Raw genomic sequence first — 22,471 nt, 5'->3', positions numbered from 1 at the left:
AGCTATTAAGAGAAAAAAAGAAGGAGCCTGATCCGAATGATGATGGAGATTCTTTCCAATTGATACTACGTAGTCCCTATCTATCTCGTCCACAGGCATACGTAGAAAAGCGGAGTGATGAACCGAGAAAGCGAGTGGGGAGGCCGAAGCCGAGCGGAGCCTGCGGAACGAATGAAACCAAGTGAAAGGACAAGTTGGCGCCTGCAACGCGTCTCATGCTTGGATGCTAAACTATCTTTATCTCACCACGTTTCCCCTTCCGAGCTCCTCCTCCTCCTCCTACTTTATTAGATTGCCTACCATCCTTCTCTCGGTCCCGGACGATGGCCATTTTTGTTCATCATCATTCTGCTTCGGATCGTTGCTCTCTCTCTCCATGTTAATTAGGTGATCAATCCTTCCAAGACAGCTTCCGTGTCGCATGGCTGGCCAAGATCGGATCGTCTCTGTCCCGTTGTGAGCACTTGAGCTCACGTCCCTCCTCCATCCGCTTCCTGTCCGCGATTATCTTCATCCGCTCGAGGCGATCTGTCCCTTCGCCCGACGTCCCTCTTTTCCCTTGTCTTCAACACCATCATGGCTGAAGGTGCCTTCCTCGGTACCTGCGTTCATTGCGCCGAGGTCCTAGCCAACGTTCCGCTCTCGGTCCTCCTCGTTACCCTGGTCGCAACTCTCGCTGGACTGTCCGTCCTGGTATGTTTGTACTCCACTGCTTCTCGGGGGTGTAATGTTGCGCCCCGGGCTCCCCATCGTCTGGGGATGTCCTGATTGGTTATGCAATTGGAACCGTAACGCTAACTAGCGATCCTGATTCTGTATAGTTCTACATCACTCTCTACACCGTCGCCCCCGTCCCGCGGAAACCGTTCCCTGAAGAGAAGAAATACCGTACGCTCCTGAAGGATGGATCGGTAACGGAGCCACTCCAGTTACCTTGCTGGCAAGATGCCTTGGACGCTCAGAAACGTCCCGGTCGGGTTCTCGACCACACCTCGATGGAGGAAGCCGAGTTGTTCATGTCGTTGGTAGTACCCGCATATAATGAGGAAGACCGTCTGGGAGGCATGCTGGAAGAGGCAGTGGATTACCTGGAAAAGGTCTATGGCACGGTGACCAACTCCGTCAATGGCGCCGAGCCCACCACGGCCGAAAAAGCAGTGCGTCAAAGGAAACAGGCCAATGGGCACTCAAATGGCTCTGCGACTCATCGTCCGGTCCATGACAACAAGGGCTGGGAAATCATTCTTGTCTCGGATGGCTCCAAGGATAAAACGGAAGAGATCGCGTTCACGTTCGCTCGAGATCACCAACTCTCCATGCACCCCAAAGGCTACGCCGGCCCTTGGACCCCAGGGACGCATGAAGGAGTCCGCATTCCCCCCGGCACCATCCGGGTGGTGTCCCTGACAGAGAACAGGGGCAAAGGTGGAGCAGTCACCCACGGCATGCGGCATGTCCGCGGTCAGTACATTGTATTTGCGGATGCCGACGGAGCGAGCAAATTCGAGGATCTCGGAAAGCTTGTCGCGGCTTGTCAGGAAACCGAAGACGCAAAGGGGCGTGGAGTGGCCGTTGGATCTCGCGCGCATATGGTTGGAAGTGAAGCTGTTGTTAAGGTATGCTCCCTACCCGTCTTGCCTAGCTATGTCTCTTTACCCAGCATTACTAACGGATGATTCCCATGGCGATACAGCGCTCAAAACTGCGCAACTTCCTCATGCATTCTTTCCATCTGATCCTGTGGCTGTTGACGCCGTCCAAGACCGCCACTATCAAGGATACCCAATGTGGATTTAAGCTGTTTTCCAGGGCGTCGCTGCCGTATATCATTCCTTACATGCACTCCGAGGGATGGATCTTCGACGTGGAGATGCTTATGCTCGCGGAGTTTGCCGACATCCCCGTGGCCGAGGTGCCCGTTGGATGGAGAGAGGTGAAGGGCAGCAAGTTGAATGTCATCCGCGATAGCATCGGCATGGCTTGGGGGTTGGCTGTTCTTCGAGCGGCATGGTTACTTGGTGTTTATCGGCGTACTTGATATATACATATACTTTTTTTACCTGGAGATCAAAAGAGAAGAAGATAAAGTAGTAGTGAGGCAGACTACAACAACATCGTCACATAATACATTTATCTATTTCGGGTTGACATAGCATCTCGCCATACATCATTGCAAGAGTATGTAACCACAGAGCGGATATGATGACCTACCTCCTTAATATACAATAAATCCTCAAAAGATAAGTCCTTGCTACATGAACCAAACAAACTCCAGGCCTTTTCACGCTCTCATCTCAATCCTGAATTTCTTTGCAAAATATCCGTCATTCAGAACCGCGGTGGCGGATCCTCAGAACCGGCCCGGAAGAAGCCTAAACCACCTGATGACTAGTTCCCGTCATTGCATCAGAGGCAGACCAGCAAGCAAGGTAATCACTGTCCTCAGGACCCTTTTTTATTTTCTACTATGTATTTCTCTAATAATATACTATGATATACTAACTAAATGAATACAACAAGCATATACACTTATACATGAATGGTTTTATCAAAGCAACCGATAGTAACTATAAGTTAGTTAGTAGTTAGTAGCGGAACCACCCCGAACGGCCCTACCCGAAAGCCTAGAAGATAGTAAGGACCAAGGAGCAAAGAAAAAAACTGGACCGAAAGAATAAACTTTGTCACTTAAAACGAGAAGAAAAGAGAAGAGAAAAAAAAAAAAGTCAATTTACATCCGGCTTGGCTTCTTCGGTCCGAAGTAGCGGTGTTCCTGTTTCATTGAAGAGGTAAGAGGCAAGACGAAGAAAAAAAAAAAAAATAGAAATAGAAATATGAAAAACTTTGATTTTTTACAACATTCTAGCCCGTCAATTCCGAAATGAGGCGATTATTTTTTATTCAAGGAGATGATGATGATGGGTGGTCTGATATTTTTCTTTGCCTGAACGTCACTTTTCTCCCCCTCTCTTTCTCCCCTCTTCATTCTTCATTTACATCACACACTACTACTATACTATCCCTGTTGGACTGTTCACTTACTTGCATATACCCTCGGTTATCGACCTACCTAGTAGACTAGCTAGTCTACGGAGTATAGCCTGCCGGCCAATTTCTGCAGGTTACTGGGCTAACCCCAACTACTAGTTACGGAGTAGAGTGGTGGCCACTGGTTTTAGCCGTTGACTCTACTACGGGGTACTAACTAGTATCTACCGGTTCTCGGAGAAATACCTCCTCGGTGAGGTAGTACTTATTTACGTGCTTGCTTTGCTGAGTGGCTTTTTCTGAAGGATTTCGGAAAGTCGAGCTACTTACTACATACCTTATGGTATGGTGAGACATTCATACGATTTCTATCATATCCGTCCTTGGCAGAGATAGCCTGATCTTCGTCAGTCAGTCACTCGCTTGTCTGTGGTGACACGCAGGATCTTCTCTGTTGTCTACAGGTGTTAGGTTCTGATTTTCTTCTTTGGAGGTGGTCAGAGCTGACGTCGTGGGGTGACTTTATATATTCCTCTTGCGTCGACCACGGTGGTGCACATTTCGATCTATTATATGTGCTACTATTGTACTATGAGTGCTTCGATCTGAGTGGATCTGATACCTGTTTGGCTTCGTCGACGGACTCCGAACTAAACCACTAGCTAGCGTGAGCTAGTACATACTTCTTCTTCCTAGACTATCTACTGCTTCCCACTGCGTCATGGGAATACCACAACCACAGGAGCATTGGGTGGATGCTCCCCAAACAAAACCAACCAAACCGTCGCCATTCCTCAAATTACCGCTAGAGCTTCGTCTCATGATCTACGAATATGCAGTGGTCGTTCCCAACGAGTTTACGGATCGTCCGATGATTGTGATCAACGACCGCGGGAACGTCTTCACTGCGCGCGGCCGATACCGAGCACTCTCGATGTGTCCCAGCTGGGTGGGCGAGAATGGTCGAGTTCGCAGCCTCCTCTCCGTGAACCGGCAAATCCACGATGAGGTCGAGGATTTCATCTATTCGCAGAACACGCTATTCTTCCTGAACTCGTTCAATCTGGACCGATTGGGCGCCTTCCTGGACACCATCAGTGCCACGGCGCGCAACCGCATTCGCAGCGTTGGGTTTGAGATCTTCTTCTTTGTCCACTCGCAAACCGGCGTGCCGAAGCGGACCTTGAAGGAGTACAAAGCAGCCGCCCGCATGTTGATGGAGAAGCTGCCGAACTGGACTAGTACCATGTTCTACTTGGATCCTCGCTTCTACTTCCCTTCTGCGGCGGTAGGGAGTTTGGAATCGTCTGCTCGAGGTATCTGGTATCTGGCGACGATATTTGGAGCATTGCAAAAAGATCTTCATTTCTTTCCACTGCCGTCCATGCATCGATATGTTATGGATGATGCGAAGAAGTCGCTTCAGGCTGAGACGCGGGCGTCACAGATGAAGCTCTCTGTTGCATAGGAACCGGGTGTCATTATTTTTTTTTTTTTGTTTTGGTGTTGGGATGATCTCCTCTTCTTCCTATTTGTCTACATTAGTAATATTTTGTCTCACCTGTCCAGCCATTTACTTTTATCCGACAGGGGGGTTTCTCCTCCTTCCTATCAGATACCCACTGGGATTATTTATCTGCAGGATGACGTTTAGGGAGATCGGTGCGAAGAGAGTTTATTATGTGCGCACACTGTGCGCAGTAGACTCTCTTTAGTGTCGAGGGTACTCCACTCTTCGATTGCCAATCATCTCGGAATGTCACGTTGGAGTTTTGGGGGTGGGGATGGGGGCATGAGCACGGAGAATGGTGTTGGTTGCTTGCATTCTTGGAAGGGTGTTTTCTTTTAGTCGTTCTGTTCTGTTTTTCAGCGTCATGCTGTTGCTGTCATTAGAGCTATCTGAATCAGCGTCATTCTTGGTCCTATTCTTTTCCTGCAAGCTAGACATGTAGCATGATCATAGTTGGTTGATGCATGGGGGACTTGCAGCGGACAGCAGCAACCGTTGCCGCCCGCTCGGTTAGTGTCGTTGGTTAGCTTCAGATCGGTCCGTCTGCTGGACGTACCAGATGATGGGGATTCATTGACCCGCCTGGACCATGAAATCATAGCTTAGAAAGTAGGAGGGGAAGAAGCTGACTCCTGTGAAAGTGTGAAGGCTGGAGGATGGAGGAAACTAGCAGAAGAAGAACGAGTCCGAGCATAGAGGAGAAAGTAGAGAAAAAGAGTGACTATTTCGTTGCTCCAAGAAATAACGTCATTGTCTGCCTCGTGATCGTCGGCCTCAAGTTCCTTTTGGTGGTTGAAGAAGCAGCCAAATTACTCTTCAATCCCACGCTTCTTGACAACCTTTTCTGCTTCTTTCTTCTTTTTCTCTTATTCTTTTCTTTTCCTCTCTTCTTCTCCCCCCTCCTTGTTCTTTTTTTGACTCCCCTGGTTTCCTTCCTTTCCCTGTCTGGTCTTGGAGATATTAGCCTGCGGTTAAACCCCCTCACGTTTGATATCGAACCACTGGCATTTATTTTTCTTCTACTATATATCTCCCTGATCTATCCTGAATCCTCAGAGTAAGTCAGTATTAGCAGTAACTAGTTAAACTAGTATTGTTTTCTCTCCATCGATTCCGCTTGCTTGTGCCCCTCTCCGCATTCGGGTGGATCTTCCATCCTGTCATTCCAGCAAGAGAAGAGTGGCATAATAATCTCTTACCTCCTGCAGTCTGCAGTCAAGCGCATCGTCCACTTGTCCCTCCTCCTGTGGTCGCTGGCTACCAGCATCACCCTCTTACTGTTGGTCCACGAAGCACGAAGCTCCTCGCCCTGCGGTTTTTGAAACTCTGCTTCAGGCACCGGTGGCTTATCAACAACAGTCGATTGCCCACTCCGGACAACTAGTTAGCCTCCCCCCCCCCCACCGTTCCCCATCTCATTTGCCACTGGTACGTTCTCCCGGTCGGTGTGGTTCCCCGGTTCTTACTTGTCCCTCGATTCCTGCTGTTCTGAACGTTCAGAGTGTCGCTCCACGCGCGATTATCACTGTGATGCTCTGCTGCTATTGCTCGGCTCTGAATAGTGCAGCTGATGGTTTAGCTAGCTAGCACCCTACTAAATTCTTCACGTTGTGGCTATTTCGCCAATTGTTCGCTCCTTTCGCCTTTCCCCTTTACCCCTCCCTCACTCATTCTCATCACTTTATGAAGGGAACCGACCCTACACACACTGCCCCTAAAGTGTCTCAGCAACTCCAATAGTCCCAAAATGAAACCAGCAACTGCTACAAAGTCCCCAAATGGCCATGGAAGCCTCTACAAGGAAGTTCGCTTCTCCCCCACTCCAACTCCCGTTCGTCGAACACAGTCAGTACCAGACACCCATCTCGACTCAAGGCCAAACTATACGGGAGGCCCAGATATAGAAGGAGTCAGCTATTCGGTTGTAAGTGCCGATTACCTTAGACAAGTACGGTCGCTCCTCGATCGCCAGCGAGCAAATTTCGAGCATGAGAGGAAGCTTTTCAACGAGGAACGACAACTATGGGAGAATGAGCGTGCACTACTAAACCAGAGGATCTCTGAACTAGAGTCGCTGCTCAAGGGTAGGGGATCCACAGGGGCCGCCGCTACTGGTACGGCCGCGCTCCCGACCGGCACTTTTCAATCTTATGCACCATCATCATCTGCATTTCAAAGCCAATTCAGCCGCCCATTTTCGACAGAACGGACGAATTCTTCTCACTCAACAAGTGCCCAAGTGTGGGAAGGTTCTAGCCCCGGAAGCAAGCCCACCAGGGTATTTCCTGACGCGGAAAAGACAGATCTCTCGGGTCTCCTATATCTGGAGCAAGGAGGCAATCTATCCGTCTCTGCGCCATCCTTGGACGCTGCCCTGTCGCCCAAGTCTCAGGCGACGGATTTGACCTCGAGCGCATGCGTTCCCGTCCCAATTGAGAGGCTCGATAGCAAGCTTGACGGAATCACGCTGAAATCCTCAGCATTGCCGCCCGAGATTGTCGCTCGTGTAATTACGCCACCATCGCCACCATCGCTCGAGGGCTCTCCATCCCTTTCTTCTAGACCCTCTGTTGAGCACCGCAACAGCCTCAAATTGAAACTGTCTGAACTTGGCCCCCCTGAGTTTAACCTGACCAGGAACGCCGGTCACACCCCCATGGCTAAGATCGATCGAGACATCGACACGGAGCAGCCGTCACCCCAGGAGGCCGCCAACGAGGAGGAGCCCCTCGCTTCGGGCGCGCCTCGGCAACCTGCAGAAAACTCCGACTCGTACTTTGCGGATTTGGCGGATGACCCTGCTCTGAAGGGGCCACTCTCCCTGCTGAATGAGGAAGAGCACGATAGTGAGTTTCTGAAGGAGCTTGATCAAAAGCTTCTGGACCAGGTCAAGCAGGCCCTTGGCTATCCGCGAAGCACTGATCAGAAACAGGCTGAGATCGAGCCCCCCAGTCAGGGTGAGGAGCCCGAATTAAGATTCAAGAACACGACGAACTTTGGCACAGCTTTTGGGAACTCGGACTGTGGGAAGGTGTAGGATTGAAATGAAGGGGTTTTACTGTGCGGTCGCAGATCTTTGTTGTGGATGTTGAACCTCATGGCCACATTTTGGAGCTATGTTCACCATGGATCCCTAATTACGGGATGGGCCATTATCTTTTTTTTTGGATGGATACCATGACTGACGAATATGACGGAACTTATTTCTTTGCATATGCATCAACAATCACGTGTAAATATTAAAGCAACAGGAGTTTTTCTTGAGAGAGCAGGGGTGTTCCTTTCGTGTGGTTCTTTGCAGTATTTGTGTACATCTGGCCGGACAATGGCTCTGTTCTCCTTGCGTCCGCCCCCGACCTGGTCAAGCCCCCATCCCTCCCTATCTTATCATCCTGGACGCTGCTTGAATAACTGCTACAGGGATATTACCCTTCAGAGGGGCTGTCTCCTGGAGAGTGGCTAGGTCCTTCTCGCCATGAGGTCACCGTGACTATTGGCGTGGTTGTCTCGTGGGCCTTGCATGGCCCTGGGCTGGCCCTAGACGGAGGGATCATGGTGTCCTTGAAAGGGTCTTGAAACCCTGGTATACAGCGATGTCTGCATGACTATCTTCTGGTATAAGAACCCCAAGATCTGGAGACAGACATTCTTGTCATCAGAGCATTCATCCGCTGCAAAGCACAGCATTCATTCTTTCACAGCTCATTCCAGTCCTTGCCTGTCTCTGAATTGGTCATTCGCTCCTCCAACTCGGATAGCTTCCTTCTTTTTTGAGATACGTCACATTCTTTTCCTCTACAATGTACAACCTCGTGAGCCTTCCGGCAGTGTTGTGCCTCGTGCTGGCGGTGGCTCCCGTCCTGTCTGCACCTGTCGCTACCGGAGTACGTTTGACATTTATTCTCATTTCCAAGTTTGACCACCAGCGAAAGCTAACACATCCTGCAGGATGGAGCCGTCGTACGAAGACAGAGCCACCATTTCAATACCAACACCCAGGCCGGCTCTGGCATGGGCTTCTCGATTCCTGATGGTCCCTCCTTCAACACTGGCCAGTCCGCCTCCACCAGATATCATGAAGACAACCGGGACGGTGATGATGATGATGACGAGGGCTCCCGCGAGTCCAGCAACACCAACGCTGGTAACTCACTGAATATCGGCATCCCAGGTGGTCCCAGCGTCAACTTGGGAAACTACTTCAGTAATGAGTATGAGGAATCTGAAGAGCCACGGCCAAAACACTCAACTACTTCCACCACTACTACGACTATCCCAGAGTCCACGACGAAAGCCCCTCCACCTCCGCCAGTTAATAATCCTCCTATCGAGACTTCTGTTCCTGCTCCTCCCGCTCCTGCTACTACATCTACTACCACTACCCAACCCCCTCCTGCTCCTCCTACAACTGCTCCTGCTCCTCCTCCTGCTCCCCCTACAACGACTGCTGCACCTCCTGCTCCTTTAACCACTACTCCACCAGCTGCTCCCCCTACCACTGCTCCCCCGGCTCCCCCTGCACCATCTACACCCTCCGAGCCAGCTCCTCCTGCTGAAACCGAGGAGCCTGAAGAGCCAGTCGTGCAAGAATGCCCAGCACCGGAGCCTGAGCCACAGCCTGAGCCTGAACAATCTCCTGAGCCTGAACAATCATCTCCTGAGCCTTCTTCCGAACATGGACCTTCTCCTGGGCCTGAGTCCTCTCCTGGACCCGAGTCATCTCCTACCCCGGAGCCTGTTCCTGTGCCTCAACCCAACCCTACACCTAGCCCTCAGCCCGAGTCCCAGTCCCAGCCCCAGTCCCAACCCCAGCCCCAACCTGACCACAACGAGCCTGCCTCCGAGCCCAAGATTGCACCCACTCCCACTCCGTCCCCAGCTGCTCCAGCTTTGCCTGCATACACCTGCCAATGCCCTGCATAAGCATAAGCATGTGTATGCGCTTCCTATCACTCATCACTTAATCTTCCTGTTGTCTATTCCATTTCATACCTCTCATTGAAATATTTCCCCCTCTCTGCCCCTACCCCCAAGTTTCCTTTTGTCATCATCATCCCCATCCCCATCCCCTTCCCCTTCCCCTTCCCTTTTCCTCATTTTACTCTTCGATATACAAATTCTTTCCAGAGTGGGTTCTACTTTGACTGGAAGTAACTACTGCGTCTATTGGTTGGTTGTTGATTTCGGCTGAATTCTTTTCTTCTTTCTTCTTTCTTTCTTTCTTGGATCACTGGGTGGTTAGCTTATGATATTTGTAATGTTCTCTTTCTATCCTTTTTTCTCTCTTTCTTTGGTGTATTAGTATCAATATTGATCTTGATGATTGGTTCTATTCCAAATATTCAGTGCAATAAATAGTAAAATATATAAAAAAAAAAAGATATCTGCATTAAAACATCTCGTGATATTATATTCATGTCTCATAATAACAATCAACATTTGTTCCTTACGCCAGGAGAAAGAGAGCGATCATGCGAGATAAGTAGCCATAACGCACCAACACAGCAGATTGAGGGACAAAAGAACAGAAATGAAATATATGAAATCAAGCTCATGGTCCCAATAATAATAATAATAATAATAATAATAATAAGCCCCGAAACCAAACCACAACGAGATAAAAGCAACCCAATAAAGGAAGAGAGGGCAGGTCAGTCAGTCAATCATCTAGACTCCCATCGTAAAATCATGCTCAATCCCCGGCGTAACACTGGCAATAAACTTCAAAAACACTACCAGATACTGATCCACCCGGATCGCAACCTGATCTTCCTCATCATGCTGCAACATCTCCCACTCATCTCCTCCTTGCCCCTGGTTATGCCCCTCACTACCCATCGATAACCCCTTAACATCATCTACTAGCCCTTCCAACCCGCCCGCTCCGGCAGCGACCTTCGCATCAGGCTCCGCCTGCGCCGCGGCCGCAGCCTTGAGTTTATCGCGACGGATCTTGAGCGCCGCATCGGCGCGGTCTAGGAGAGTTTTCATCACGGAGGCATGCCGGCATGGATGCACGGTCGCCATTTTCACGCTGCCTTCGAACCAGGGGAAGTCTTCGAGAGTTACAGTTTTGTCTTTGTAGTCGCCGACTATGTCCTCCATCATCAGTTGTGGCGGAAGGGGTTCAGATGCGGAGAGGTAGCCGGAGAGGTAGAGGCGCGGGGTGCGGTAGAAGTTGGCGTAGGTAATGTAGAGGTTGTAGGTGCGGGTTGGTCTGATTAATGATATTATTCATTAGCTTCATTGGGAACGGCTTTTTCTTTGATGTGTGCATCGAAGGGGATAAGTAACAGCTGGGAGGAAGAAGGGGTGATCAACTTACTGTGTCGTCCCCGACACCGGTTCCCGAATAATCGCCTCTTCATCATCATCCTCATCCTCCATATCCGGGATCTCATCTTCCTCCGGTTCCTCTACCTCGCCCATATTCCCGGCCTCATCGACTGTCCGTACATCTCCGATCCGAGCCGATGATGACGACGATGCTGCTGCTGCTGCATTATCGCCGCCTCCGGTCCGCAACCAGCCATCGTCATCGTTGTCGCCCTCCCCCGCTAACATGCCCCGGACGATCTCGTCTTCGTGGCCTGCATCCCCGGCGAAGTTGTCATTCAGGCGTCGGTGACATGGCACGCCGCGGGTTACCAGGAACTGCTTTCCGGGCGGGAGGTAGGAGACACGCTTTGCCGGGGTCGCGGCATCGGCCCAGGACCAGGAGGGGAACTTGTAGACGAGGTAGTCGCCGGCTAGGACGAACTCTTCAGGGGTGATTTGGCCGGTTGTTCGGAAGGTTGAAGTGCGGGAGACGGGGGCGAGACGGTCTCGCCAGGTGGAGAGGGTGGAGTGGAGGATGTTCATTGCTTTATCTGCCTGCTTGCCTGTCTGATTTCTTGTTTCTTTCTTGGATTCTTTGGGAGTTCTGTGGGCAGATTTAAGATAGTATGAGTTGAGGAGATGATATATAAATGGATGGAGGAGGGGAAAGCTTATCTACAGAACTATTTAAAGGGGAGAGGGAATGATGGGGATGGAGGGAGTGGATGGGTTTGGCTGTGGCGGTGACGACTTAATCGGGACGAGACTGACGATGCACGCGGGGTACATCAGGTGGCTGAGGCTCCGTCACCCACCAAAAGAAACACAACTTTTCGATGAGTTTACTGGACTCCTTCATCTTCCCGGAGATCATACTTTGCTAACCATGTGGCTTGTCAGTCACTGGACTTTCCTTCATTCATCTGGTTACGTCTGGTAGCTGATTGCAGACTAGCAGAGGGGCCGAGGTCGGTTTTACCCGCGAATCATTACGTAGGCCCCTTTTTGCCATAAGAATAACTGGCTATGGTATCCTCCGAAGAAAAGAGGCCCTTTCACTGGAGTGGCGGGGATTTCTGCACCCACGGGCCCTCGGAAAAGCTGGTTGCTATCTCCGATATCTGATCTGTCGGAGCCAGCTTGGTTCTCTCTTGTTCCAGATGCTTGTTCTGGTCCAGTATGGCCTGTAACCGGGATCCTCCTCAAGCTAGGTGCGCCCGCATGATAGAATTATCTTGCATGCTGTGTAGCTCTCACTCACCCTCTTCCATCATTCTTCTGTGTTCTATCTCACCCTCCAGCTGGTCCACCGTCATGGGTACCCCCCGACCCTTCCACTTTTCCATTTCCGCCCGCGCAAATCCTTCCATGCTTCTCATGCCCACCACTAAGAACCCAAGGTCCTCCCGGTCGACATCAAACACTTCCCACCAGTCACCATCGACAAGTTTGACCCCCACTTCCCGGGATGCGAGGTAGATCGAAGCAACGGCAAGGGCGTTCGGCTGGTGCGTGACGTATAACAACTGCGGCGACAACAGCGCTGAATTTAGATGCTCGAATACTCGGTGAGCAACGGCCGAGGAGGGAACGCCAAGGGTCTGGAGGTAGGTCAAGGCGATAGTGTGAGGAAGAGCCACATGCGTATTGAATCCCAACGTGCGCAGAATGATCGACTCGATGCGCAGTAGAACCAGTCGCTGTGCATGATAATCGCCTTCCGTAAGATGGTAGGCCTCCGGCATTGGCTTGTCTGGCGATCCCTTTGGGTTTATGAACCATAATGGCGACGCATCTTTGGACAGGAGAAAAGCGTAGACGTTCAGCACCGAGCGGGGAGAGGTGGGTTGGAAGGATAACTTGGCGGTCATGTACAGCGCTGCGGCGGATACATCCTAGGTGAAAAATGTCCTGTCAGTGCCTTTGCTACTTCCCTTGTAAAGAGAACGGCGACTTTGATTACCTTTACCGAGTATATTCGTAAACTGCCGCCTTCCGCGCCTATCCAGAACCGGGTAAATGTCACGATAGCCTGCGCGATAATGTCTTGCGACAATCGTAACAGAATCCCCGCTGTTTGTGTGAGCTGCGCGCCGGCATATCGAGTGGATGCTTCCAGATCAACAGGCACACCGTCGATAGATGATGACGAGTTCGACAGCTGTTCTGGTGTTGCTAGTGCATTGGAAAGGTACTTCAACCCGCTTGCGGCCGAGCTTGCCATGTCGCTGGTGTGGGAATGCTGAAGAGTTCGTATGGCAGAATGCGGGGAAGAGAATATCAACTATGAGTTCAATTAAACGTCGATCCCTGAATGTCAGAAGTGCGGTTGGCTAGTCTATGCAAAGAGAAACTGTTGCTCAATTCATAAGCTTGTTCTTGATTGTGTTCTTGCAAAGCTGCGGCCATATGAGGCTCACCGCCCGGATAAGTGTGATCAACATCGACAGCATCCCTCAGGCATTCCAAGGTTGAAAGCCTTACTAGCCCACAATAGGCTTTGTGAAGTACTCCGTTTGTAAGTATGTGATATATTGCGATTAGGTTTCTGTGACCCCCGATTTGATGACATTTAAGGCGGTATAGGCCGGACCTGCACGTATACTATATACTAGCGCCTATGATTTGTAAATATAAACCGGAAGTCACGACTACTATTACTATGAACGAGCAGGACGGACCCTTAATGGTTACTATTCCAAATTGCTAATTCGAGGACCGCATGGTTTACTCTGCGTATAGTATTATCCTTACTATCAACATACTGCTCAATCTTCATTCGAACAATGAATAGTTGATTGATATTCTCCTAGGACCGAGAGTGGCTGGGATAGTAGAGACCTCTTAGATACTAGAGCATGTGACCTGCAAGCCTTAGGCAGTCATGCCTCGTAAACCAGAATGATGCATCACTGCAGCTCGAATTCATGGCTCGCAGGTTCCACGGTATAAGGCCGACTACGTACTACATACATATTTCCGAGCCGTACTACGTGCCAGACGTCCTCGGGGCCAGGTTTTCAGTCTCAATTATCCACTCGGGGCCGAAGGATGGAGTACTAACAGTAACAACAACTGAACACAAGTGGATATTGCTGTGTCCCCCTTATTCTCCGCAAATGATTGCTCAACCCCGAGATTGCTTAATCTCACGGAGGAGAGGATCGTCTGCGAACTAAACCGCATGAAACGGGACCCCAAGAGTCCAGACTCTAAGCACCCCGGGGCCTGTCCAGCAATGACAGCGGAAAAGGGGCATCACCGTTTTGGTCACTGCGTAGGACGTGGCGTCAATGGTATATGCCACTATCCAGTCGTCAAAGGAGACCATTGCCTCTGCCAGTGCTACAGATGACGTCGTCGGGTTATGGAAAGGGATTCATACGCCGTCTGGAGTCATTGCTTGCCCGGTTCAGGGGAGCGGAGGGAATGGGGCGACTTTGTGCCTAATAAAAGATCAATGACAGCACAATATCACCCAGAGGCCATGTAACCACCCGCTCATCCACCACTCATCTAGCGCAGGGCCTTGCGGTGGAGCAAAGAGAAGGTTGTTCAGCCACCGGCTTTTTGCTGTTTGGCGGAGCATGACTTCTAAGAATACATACCCAACCTCGCGATATTTCGTGGTTCCTTGACCTAAAGGATCCATCGCGATTCCTCGTCAGATTGTTGACCACATATCGAACATTCTGAACACCAACTAAGACAGTCCGGCCTTGAATCCTCAAAGATCGCTCCATCCACTCTCTAGATAGATCGTGCATGATCCTCAGCACTCGTCGCTGACAGGGGCACGTGCGGGTACGCCGTCTGATCGCTATCGCTTGGCGGTCGAGTTCATCAACCTGAAGAACATCTGCTACAACCGCGTCCTTTTTCCACTTAGGCTATTGTCCATAACGTATACACCGTCGACCTTCGGCCCAGTGCTAAACCGCTTTCACCGTTTATCTATCAATTTCCCTGTTTATCGCCCCGCAATCCAGCAAAGAAGAGCAAGATCAAGAGGGACAGCTTCGGGAGCTACTCAATTCCGTCTTTCGTCTCCCCTCTCTCTTCTCCCCCCCTTTTGCTTCCTCGCGGACGAGCGACCGCGGCATACGTGACCGTGCATTGGATTGGACGACGTATCGACGTGGCATTCCAGTCCGTGTCCAAGTGGTGCGACCGACCGCGACCCTTCGTCATTCCAAGCCCCATCCCTTCCCACCTACCGTCCAGTCACCTTCGATCTCAACAATGCTCCGCGACCCCGAGCACCCGTCAACTACAGCCACGCCTGCTAGTAGCGATACTTCCGAACTGTCCTCGACAGCGGTCGCATCGACCGAAATCGAGGAGAATTGTCAGCCTTACGCGGACAATCAATCCGCCCACCAGAATACCCCTGTAACTTCTTTAGCACCGAGCTCGGATGCGTTATCCCCACTACCGCCGAAACAATATCCTTCACACCCCTCTCACCGTCGGGCGAACACCGAAATTATCCCGCGGCAAGCCCCTCTGCCGTCCAGGAAGCTCTTCTCCGATCAACCCAAAACCTACGAGGACTTGGACTCTGGCACCACTCCCTCGAACCCACCCGTCGAGAACACAGCCAGAAGGAGACTCGAAGAAGGCGCAAAGCTTTTATCGGGCTGGTTTCAAGGAAAGTCGGAACCCGTCAACTTGGGAGTAGTATACCAGTCAGGAGAGCAGGACTCCGCCGCAACAGACGACATGGAGAAGCGCGCCAGTCGCGAATTCTACGGGTCGCCCAACGTCCCAACAGGCCAGACAAGCCGAACTCAGAAGCGGATGACTGCGCCGTCGCCTCTGAAACAGGTTACATCATCAAGTCCCTTCTCGTTCTTTGGATTAAAGAGACAGGGGGATAGCAGACTGGAGCTGCCTGAACCTGCCCACGACGAGTTCCTCAATCTCGATATCAACGCCGCTTTATTCCCGACTGGATTCAGCAATCTGGAAGGTCGGGAAGCCTTTGACGCCCTAAGACAAAACGCAGATACTGTACTTAGGCGGCTGCAGGCTGCATACAAACAGAGGACGTTCGCCTTACATGAAGCTTTGGCCGACAAGAACGAGAAACAAGAGGAGCTGGAGGTAACTCGGACACGCATCGGGAACCTCAAGATCCAGTTAGATGGCATGGCCGAGAAAGTCATCCAACAAGAGAAAGCCATGAAGGCCATGGCAGAAGAGCTGGAGCATGAGCGGCAGTTGCGTCGCCGAGAGGAGGAGGCACGCCTGCGCAGCATCACGCTGGTTCGGTCTAGTGACGATGAGAGTACCTCTGATCTGGGGGCTGAACTTCAGACCCCCAAGCGGAGCCTCAAACGCGCCAGCAATGGCACGTTTACAAGCGATTCAGGCTTCGATTCAGGAGATGAGAGCCTTGCTGAGAGTGTGTTCTCCCGCCGCGAAGTGCTCGAGTCTCCGGCATCGACAGTCGCGCCATCTCCGAATATCTCGCAGATCGCCTTGTCCACTCCCAGTACGGCTGCTCCTGCACAACAGAGCCAGAAAGAGCACAAACCAGCGCCCACACCAGCATCAGCACCGACGCCTGCGCGTCCATCTACGTATGATCGGGTTCTCAAAGGGCTGACACCCAGAAGCATTGCCAGTTCCTGGACCAATAGCTCGAAGTGTAACATCTGTCATGGAGTGCCTGCTTCGGAAGCCTGGAGTGTCATGGGGATCTTGAAGGAAGAGAACAAAGGGTTGAAGGAGCGACTTGGAGAGTTGGAGAACGTGATTGATGATTGTCTCTGTCTTGTAGGGCCCTGACAGCTTGGTATGCTTGCTCTACGTTGATCGAAGCGAACGGATACCAGTACGGCCTTTTATTGGGAGGGAACGGTGAAATATGACCGTTATACAGTGATACCTTAAGATACCTAGATAGAGTACTTTTTTTTGAGAGACATGTATACTTGCTAGAAATGTTGAATACCCTACCATGCAATCAAATAATGGTTATTCGAGCTCATAGTGCTGTATCATGAACATTGTTATTATCATTATCCGTACGGGGTCATGAAGCCAGCGGCGGAGGAAAGCGACCAAGTGGCCTCAACGGGTTAGCGTGGCTGGGTGCGATCGAAGAGTCGCCTCGCTGGCCACTTTGCGCCCACCCGCAATCCCCGTCGACCTCATCGCTTCCTCCCTTTCTCCTCCATCCTCTCTCTCTCTTCCGTCGTCTTCTTTTCTTCTCCTTCTCCTTTTGTAATTCCCCTCCATTCCTTCAGCTGGTTCTCGCCTCCAGCTTTCCTTTCTTTCTCCCCCCTCCCCTTTTATTCGAGTAATCCTGCAGCTCTGGGAGGTGCAACAGTCACAATGAGCGGACGTGAGTCTTGCACGCGATCGCTGCCATTTCCGCGACAGCGTTCCATCTTTTGCCTCAATGGGTCAACAAATGCTGATACTCGATTCTAGTCCGGTTTCTTGATCTCATCAAGCCTTTTACGCCCCTCCTCCCGGAGGTGGCCGCCCCGGAAACCAAGGTTCCCTTCAACCAGAAGTTGATGTGGACGGGGGTACGTGATGCTTGTCCAGCTCGACCAGAGCTTCTAAGCTAATGGATCTCTCTGCAGTTGACCCTCTTGATCTTCTTGGTCATGAGTCAGATGCCCTTGTACGGAATTGTCTCTTCTGACACCTCCGACCCTCTGTACTGGCTCCGTATGATGCTGGCTAGTAACCGGGGTACCCTGATGGAACTGGGTATCACCCCCATCATCTCTTCCGGCATGGTTTTCCAGGTATGTAATAGGGAATATTGCAATATGGCCACGGCCGTCTATCGGGCGTATGCTAATGTGTGGCTTTTCTGATAGCTCCTCGCTGGTACCCACCTCATCGATGTCAACCTGGACCTCAAGACCGACCGTGAACTGTATCAGACCGCTCAGAAGCTCTTCGCTATCATCCTGTCCTTCGGTCAGGCCTGCGTCTACGTCCTCACTGGTCTCTACGGACAGCCCAGTGACCTTGGTGCCGGTATCTGTGTTCTGCTGATTGTTCAGCTGGTCGTTGCTGGTTTGGTTGTCATCCTTCTGGATGAGCTGCTCCAGAAGGGCTATGGTCTTGGTAGCGGTATCTCTCTGTTCATCGCGACCAACATCTGCGAGTCGATCGTCTGGAAGGCTTTCTCTCCCACGACCATCAACACTGGCCGTGGCCCCGAGTTCGAGGGTGCCATCATTGCCCTCTTCCACCTTCTGTTGACCTGGTCCGACAAGCAGCGCGCTCTTCGCGAGGCTTTCTACCGCCAGAACCTCCCCAACATCATGAACTTGCTGGCCACTCTCCTCGTTTTCGCCGCTGTGATCTACCTCCAGGGCTTCCGTGTCGAGATCCCCGTCAAGTCCTCCCGCCAGCGTGGCATGCGCGGTTCCTACCCTGTCCGCCTGTTCTACACCTCCAACATGCCCATCATGCTTCAGTCTGCTCTGTGCTCCAACATCTTCCTCATCAGTCAGATGCTGTACTCTCGCTTCTCTGACAACCTCCTTGTCAAGCTTCTCGGTGTTTGGGAGCCTCGCGAGGGTTCTGCCCAGCTCCACGCCGCTTCCGGCATTGCCTACTACATGTCTCCTCCCCTGAACTTCAAGGAGGCCCTTCTTGACCCCATCCACACCGCCGTTTACATCACCTTCATGCTGGTTGCCTGCGCCCTCTTCTCCAAGACCTGGATTGAGGTTTCCGGCTCTGCTCCCCGTGACGTTGCCAAGCAGCTCAAGGACCAGGGTCTCGTGATGGCTGGTCACCGTGAGCAGAGCATGTACAAGGAGCTCAAGCGCGTCATCCCTACTGCTGCTGCTTTCGGTGGTGCCTGCATTGGTGCCCTGTCCGTTGCTTCTGACCTCCTTGGTGCTCTTGGCAGCGGTACTGGTATCCTCCTTGCCGTTACGTAAGTCTTCACTGTTTCCTTGGGTTTTATCGAACTGGATACTAACATTTGTTTCAGAATTATATACGGATACTTTGAAATTGCCGCCCGTGAGGGCGACATTGGATCGGGCCTCAAGGGCCTTGTTCCGGGTAACTAAACAAGGCCCCCTTTTTGATGAACGCATGAGAAGAAGATTGAGGGCTTATGTTTGTTCTTGCAACTTTCTGTTTCTTCTCGGGTAGTGTGCTGTTGTGGCTGGGATCTGGATTATTTAGTTCTTGATGGATGTATGGCTAGATTTAACAATTTGCAGGAGGGGAAGATCTTCTCTACGGAGATACGTCCACGCCACAGCTGTACATAGCACCTATTCGGTTTGTAACCATATTTACAAAAGATCTAAAATTAAACCTAATTGGCTTGACCATCTCGGTCCGTTTCTACTCCTACTGCAAGGGGGTTTGATGCAGAACTATACCAGGTAGTAACATGTAGAAGGGGAAGATCTTCTCTATCTATGGAGACACATCCACGCCCCAGCTGTACATACTCCTACTACTACTACATAGCACCTATCTGATTTATAGGTATGAAGAGCAGAAAGTAGTAAGTTAATAAACGAATCTCATAACTAACTCGAATGTCCATAAATACGATAAGGATAACAGCAACGATCTCTTCCTAAACCATCTGTAGTAGTCCGAACTAATTTACCGACCTTCAATCATCCCCAAACTTCCCCCATAGTCTCCAGTGAGTAGTCGGCGAATATGATCAGCGAACTGATAAAGCACCCCACCCAAGCAAGTAAGATCATAGCTTTTATTGCGAAAATGGCTAGTGCTTGAACAAAAATAAGAATCATCATTGGTTTTTCTAAAAGAATCACCACAATCGATAGACTCTGCAATGATTAATCAGATATAAACACTGATCAGCTTTCTTTCGTTTATAGTTTTTTTTTTTTTTTTTTTTTTAGTAGTAGACAGGATTGGAACTGACTGGGTCTAAAGATGGATATCCGATAAATTCCCGTAGTTGATTTGAAATAGTAAGAGACATGGTCATTGTCTTCAATGCAGACAGTTGATGATGATAGTAATGGGGCAGGGTGAGGGTGAGTATACTGTACTAGTAGTTGTTGATGAGTCGGAATGCATGTCCGTGATGATGTAGTGGATTGAATCAATGATGATTAAATTTGAACCCCTAGGTTCGGAATTACACAGCTATTATCTGGACCACAATCAATCAAACATTTCATTCATCCAAAAGTGCCACAAACTTCTCTAGTAGTAAAGAGAAGTTACCAAATATGACCAGCATGCTAATCAACGACCACGACCCGGCAAACACAACTATCGTCATGGCCTTGGTGGAGAATGTGGCTAATGCTTGAGCAACGCTGTATATAAGCCCCAGGACAAGAATTGTGATTGGTATTCCGTAGAGGTTCACTAATATAAATGGGCTCTGTGCGATGATGAGGAGAGTTAGTATTAGTAGAAAAAAAAACACACCGATGATCAGCTTTTCCCCTCTCTCTCATTATTGTAGTTCTTAGTGTCTTATTAGTAACGGATGAGGTTGGATATTTGATTAATTCTCGTAGCTGATTTGGAATAGTAGTAGTGAGGGACATTGTCGTTCATGCCTTTGGTGCAGATACTGTTGATGATGGAGTAGGATGAAGGTAGTAGGGAGACGGAGTCCATATCCGTGGTGATGTAGCACTACTAGTAGTAGTTTGGCTCGATGATGGAATCTGAATTTCTATGGTTCGGAAGTGGTAAAAGAGTAAAAGTTACCCTAATTGGCTTGACCATCTCGTAGATATGGAGTAACAATTGCGGGTATATACTGAAACAAGACTTGACCACAATTAATCGCAGTACTTACACTGCAAATTTGTATTCGCTTTTCATTGAATCAAAGACCCCCCAGCTCACCTAAGTCCGATAATCACCATTAATGGTCACATACTCGTGACTGAAGTCACAGAACCAATAAACCGCCTCCTCTCCACCAAGACCCTTCTCGCCCTTCTCACCACCACCAAGGTCAACCACAATCTCCAAATCCTCCTCCTGCAAGATGACAGACGCGCGATCCTCATCCACCTGCTCTGGCTCGCCGTTCACGAGCAACTTCAACTCCGCACTGCCATCCACAGGCTTGAAGCTAACACTAGTCCGTTCCGGCACCACGGTGCCCTCCGCAACGCCCTGCGTGTAGCCAATCGCACACAGAATCCGGCCCCAGTTCGCGTCCTTTCCGTACAAAGCTGTCTTGACGAGCGGGGACCGCGCGATCGTCGATGCGATCAGGCGAGCGGAGTCGTAGTCGGGGGAGTTCTGCACACGGACCGTTACAAACTTGGTGGCACCTTCGCCGTCCCGGACGACGAGTTGCGAGAGGGACTGCGCGAAGGTGGTCAGGACGTTCTGCATGGCTGTGTAGTCTGCGGACGAGGTCGAGGTGATTGGTGCGCCGCCGGCCGCGCCGTTGGCGAGAATGGCGATGGTGTCGTTGGTGCTGGTGTCGCCGTCAACGGAGATGGAGTTGAAGGAGCGGGATACGGCGTGCTTGAGGAGCGGTTGGAGGGCTGAGGGGGCAATGGGCGCATCGGTGCAGAGGACTCCCAGGAGTGTGGCCATGTTCGGGTGGATCATGCCGGCACCTTTGGTCATTCCGGCGAGGCGGTACGTGCGGTCGGGAGATGAGGGGAGGGTGAAGGTCTGGGAGAGGAGCTTGGGGAAGGTGTCTGTTGTGCAGATGGCGCGGGCAGTCGTGAGCCAGGCATCGTGGGTGGAGGAAAGGGTTGAGTGCGCAGTGGGGATTTTGTCGAGGATCTTGGAGATGGGGAGGCTGTTGTGAGGGTTCGGTCGTTAGCGGTGAGCTGTTGGTGGTATATTGGGAAGAGGAAAAAGGGCTGTTACCGTTGACCGATGACACCGGTGCTCATGACGAGAGTGCTGGGTTGAGCGAGGCCATTGCACTCGTCCACTTTCGTACCCATGCTCACGGCATCCTCGAGACCGCCTTTGCCTGTCACGGCATTGGCGCAGCCCGAGTTGATTACCACGGACCGGATGCCTTCGCCTTGAGTGGTCTTGAGGGTGTTTTTGCTTGCTTGGACCGGGGCAGCTTGGAACTTGTTGGTGGTGAAGACGGCGGCAGCGGAGCAGGGCGTCTCGGAGGAGATGAGGGCCAGGTCCGGGAACCTGGTGTTGGATGCCTTCACGCCGACGTGGGTTCCGGAGACGGAGAAGCCCTTAGGGTAGGTACCGGAGGCAGGAATATACTTCTGCTTGGATGCAGGAATGGCCATATCCAAGGGTGCAGAGTAGTAACGCACCTGGCCCTTCACCATGCGGGCGAAGGTAGCCATGGTGGTGGTGGCCGCCGAGTGGGTAGGCAAAGCCATTGGGACTGGAGCAGATGAGCGAAGATCAGTGAACTTGCTCCCTGTGGTTTGGAGTATTTATATGGGGAACCCAATGGGTGCAGAAGCCTTCCTCGGGGCTGCAAAGATGTCCTTGGGTATATATACCTGCAGGAGAGAGGATCGGAGATAAGTAGAAGTAGATAAATGACTCACCAAATTGACTCGCTCGACTTGTCAGGAACGCACGACCGCAGCTAAAACCTATCAGGCAAAGTGGACGTGTAGACCACTGCCAGACAACCAAGTGAGCGGTCCCAATGGAATATATAGAAAACAGGACAAGCCCAAAGCACCGCAAATAGAAAAG

The 22,471-nt window shown here is 51.0% G+C and overlaps 10 protein-coding genes across 10 annotated transcripts; 7 read left to right on the top strand and 3 right to left on the bottom strand.

Moving 5' to 3' along the window:
• Nucleotides 1-187: 187 nt before the first annotated feature.
• Nucleotides 188-2,232, top strand: ASPBRDRAFT_46770 (dolichyl-phosphate beta-glucosyltransferase). The gene is made up of 3 exons (XM_067625707.1): nucleotides 188-693; nucleotides 822-1,616; nucleotides 1,694-2,232. Exons 1-3 carry the CDS (start codon nucleotides 577-579, stop codon nucleotides 2,036-2,038), a joined length of 1,257 nt encoding a protein of 418 aa, XP_067475813.1. The 5' UTR covers nucleotides 188-576; the 3' UTR covers nucleotides 2,039-2,232.
• A 1,477-nt stretch (nucleotides 2,233-3,709) lies between these two features.
• ASPBRDRAFT_57927 (uncharacterized protein) lies at nucleotides 3,710-4,456 on the top strand (the record flags this gene model as incomplete). Its single annotated transcript, XM_067627816.1, has 1 exon — nucleotides 3,710-4,456. The coding sequence occupies one exon, from the start codon at nucleotides 3,710-3,712 to the stop codon at nucleotides 4,454-4,456; it is 747 nt and encodes a 248-aa protein (XP_067475812.1).
• A 589-nt stretch (nucleotides 4,457-5,045) lies between these two features.
• Nucleotides 5,046-6,572, top strand: ASPBRDRAFT_305493 (uncharacterized protein). Its single transcript, XM_067622790.1, has 5 exons — nucleotides 5,046-5,555; nucleotides 5,707-5,881; nucleotides 6,086-6,149; nucleotides 6,239-6,422; nucleotides 6,568-6,572. Exons 1-4 carry the CDS (start codon nucleotides 5,155-5,157, stop codon nucleotides 6,247-6,249), a joined length of 651 nt encoding a protein of 216 aa, XP_067475811.1. The 5' UTR covers nucleotides 5,046-5,154; the 3' UTR covers nucleotides 6,250-6,422; nucleotides 6,568-6,572.
• Nucleotides 6,246-7,535, top strand: ASPBRDRAFT_198991 (uncharacterized protein; the record flags this gene model as incomplete). Its single annotated transcript, XM_067621273.1, has 1 exon — nucleotides 6,246-7,535. One exon carries the CDS (start codon nucleotides 6,246-6,248, stop codon nucleotides 7,533-7,535), a length of 1,290 nt encoding a protein of 429 aa, XP_067475810.1.
• A 763-nt stretch (nucleotides 7,536-8,298) lies between these two features.
• On the top strand, nucleotides 8,299-9,421 carry ASPBRDRAFT_198990 (putative cell wall protein; the record flags this gene model as incomplete). Its single annotated transcript, XM_067621272.1, has 2 exons — nucleotides 8,299-8,382; nucleotides 8,447-9,421. The coding sequence occupies 2 exons, from the start codon at nucleotides 8,299-8,301 to the stop codon at nucleotides 9,419-9,421; spliced, it is 1,059 nt and encodes a 352-aa protein (XP_067475809.1).
• Nucleotides 9,422-10,165: 744 nt separating this feature from the next.
• On the bottom strand, nucleotides 10,166-11,359 carry ASPBRDRAFT_57925 (ATG3/ATG10 family protein; the record flags this gene model as incomplete). Its single annotated transcript, XM_067627815.1, has 2 exons — nucleotides 10,166-10,715; nucleotides 10,824-11,359. The coding sequence occupies 2 exons, from the start codon at nucleotides 11,357-11,359 to the stop codon at nucleotides 10,166-10,168; spliced, it is 1,086 nt and encodes a 361-aa protein (XP_067475808.1).
• A 710-nt stretch (nucleotides 11,360-12,069) lies between these two features.
• On the bottom strand, nucleotides 12,070-13,040 carry ASPBRDRAFT_133505 (putative cyclin; the record flags this gene model as incomplete). Its single annotated transcript, XM_067618521.1, has 2 exons — nucleotides 12,070-12,711; nucleotides 12,780-13,040. The coding sequence occupies 2 exons, from the start codon at nucleotides 13,038-13,040 to the stop codon at nucleotides 12,070-12,072; spliced, it is 903 nt and encodes a 300-aa protein (XP_067475807.1).
• Nucleotides 13,041-15,058: 2,018 nt separating this feature from the next.
• ASPBRDRAFT_133154 (uncharacterized protein) lies at nucleotides 15,059-16,609 on the top strand (the record flags this gene model as incomplete). Its single annotated transcript, XM_067618500.1, has 1 exon — nucleotides 15,059-16,609. The coding sequence occupies one exon, from the start codon at nucleotides 15,059-15,061 to the stop codon at nucleotides 16,607-16,609; it is 1,551 nt and encodes a 516-aa protein (XP_067475806.1).
• Nucleotides 16,610-16,966: 357 nt separating this feature from the next.
• On the top strand, nucleotides 16,967-18,989 carry ASPBRDRAFT_184295 (translocon subunit SEC61). The gene is made up of 5 exons (XM_067620018.1): nucleotides 16,967-17,168; nucleotides 17,258-17,358; nucleotides 17,416-17,583; nucleotides 17,659-18,734; nucleotides 18,792-18,989. The coding sequence occupies exons 1-5, from the start codon at nucleotides 17,159-17,161 to the stop codon at nucleotides 18,871-18,873; spliced, it is 1,437 nt and encodes a 478-aa protein (XP_067475805.1). The 5' UTR covers nucleotides 16,967-17,158; the 3' UTR covers nucleotides 18,874-18,989.
• Nucleotides 18,990-20,415: 1,426 nt separating this feature from the next.
• ASPBRDRAFT_46762 (bifunctional ornithine acetyltransferase/N-acetylglutamate synthase) lies at nucleotides 20,416-22,457 on the bottom strand. The gene is made up of 3 exons (XM_067625706.1): nucleotides 22,318-22,457; nucleotides 21,656-22,148; nucleotides 20,416-21,584 (listed from the first exon to the last, which is right to left on the bottom strand). The coding sequence occupies exons 2-3, from the start codon at nucleotides 22,141-22,143 to the stop codon at nucleotides 20,666-20,668; spliced, it is 1,407 nt and encodes a 468-aa protein (XP_067475804.1). The 5' UTR covers nucleotides 22,144-22,148; nucleotides 22,318-22,457; the 3' UTR covers nucleotides 20,416-20,665.
• Nucleotides 22,458-22,471: the final 14 nt, after the last annotated feature.

The sequence above is a fragment of the Aspergillus brasiliensis genome, assembly GCF_001889945.1.
Source record: "Aspergillus brasiliensis CBS 101740 unplaced genomic scaffold ASPBRscaffold_12, whole genome shotgun sequence".
Classification (NCBI taxonomy): Eukaryota; Fungi; Ascomycota; class Eurotiomycetes; order Eurotiales; family Aspergillaceae; genus Aspergillus; species Aspergillus brasiliensis.
Note: the sequence above shows the minus strand (reverse complement) of the source record. Positions and strands in the feature narration are given on the sequence as shown.

Excerpts from the sequence above, each read along its gene's own strand:
- ASPBRDRAFT_305493 (XM_067622790.1), top strand. The coding sequence starts at position 5,155 with ATGGAGGAAACTAGCAGAAGAAGAACGAGTCCGAGCATAGAGGAGAAA. Across the intron at positions 5,556-5,706 it reads ATCTATCCTGAATCCTCAGA|TCTGCAGTCAAGCGCATCGT; the intron begins GTAAGTCAGTAT and ends TACCTCCTGCAG. Across the intron at positions 5,882-6,085 it reads TTGCCCACTCCGGACAACTA|CACCCTACTAAATTCTTCAC; the intron begins GTTAGCCTCCCC and ends TTAGCTAGCTAG.
- ASPBRDRAFT_46770 (XM_067625707.1), top strand. The coding sequence starts at position 577 with ATGGCTGAAGGTGCCTTCCTCGGTACCTGCGTTCATTGCGCCGAGGTC. Across the intron at positions 694-821 it reads TCGCTGGACTGTCCGTCCTG|TTCTACATCACTCTCTACAC; the intron begins GTATGTTTGTAC and ends GATTCTGTATAG. Across the intron at positions 1,617-1,693 it reads GAAGTGAAGCTGTTGTTAAG|CGCTCAAAACTGCGCAACTT; the intron begins GTATGCTCCCTA and ends ATGGCGATACAG.
- ASPBRDRAFT_184295 (XM_067620018.1), top strand. Across the intron at positions 17,584-17,658 it reads CTTCCGGCATGGTTTTCCAG|CTCCTCGCTGGTACCCACCT; the intron begins GTATGTAATAGG and ends CTTTTCTGATAG. Across the intron at positions 18,735-18,791 it reads GGTATCCTCCTTGCCGTTAC|AATTATATACGGATACTTTG; the intron begins GTAAGTCTTCAC and ends CATTTGTTTCAG.
- ASPBRDRAFT_46762 (XM_067625706.1), bottom strand. The coding sequence starts at position 22,143 with ATGGCTTTGCCTACCCACTCGGCGGCCACCACCACCATGGCTACCTTC. Across the intron at positions 21,585-21,655 it reads ACCGGTGTCATCGGTCAACG|CCTCCCCATCTCCAAGATCC; the intron begins GTAACAGCCCTT and ends CCCTCACAACAG.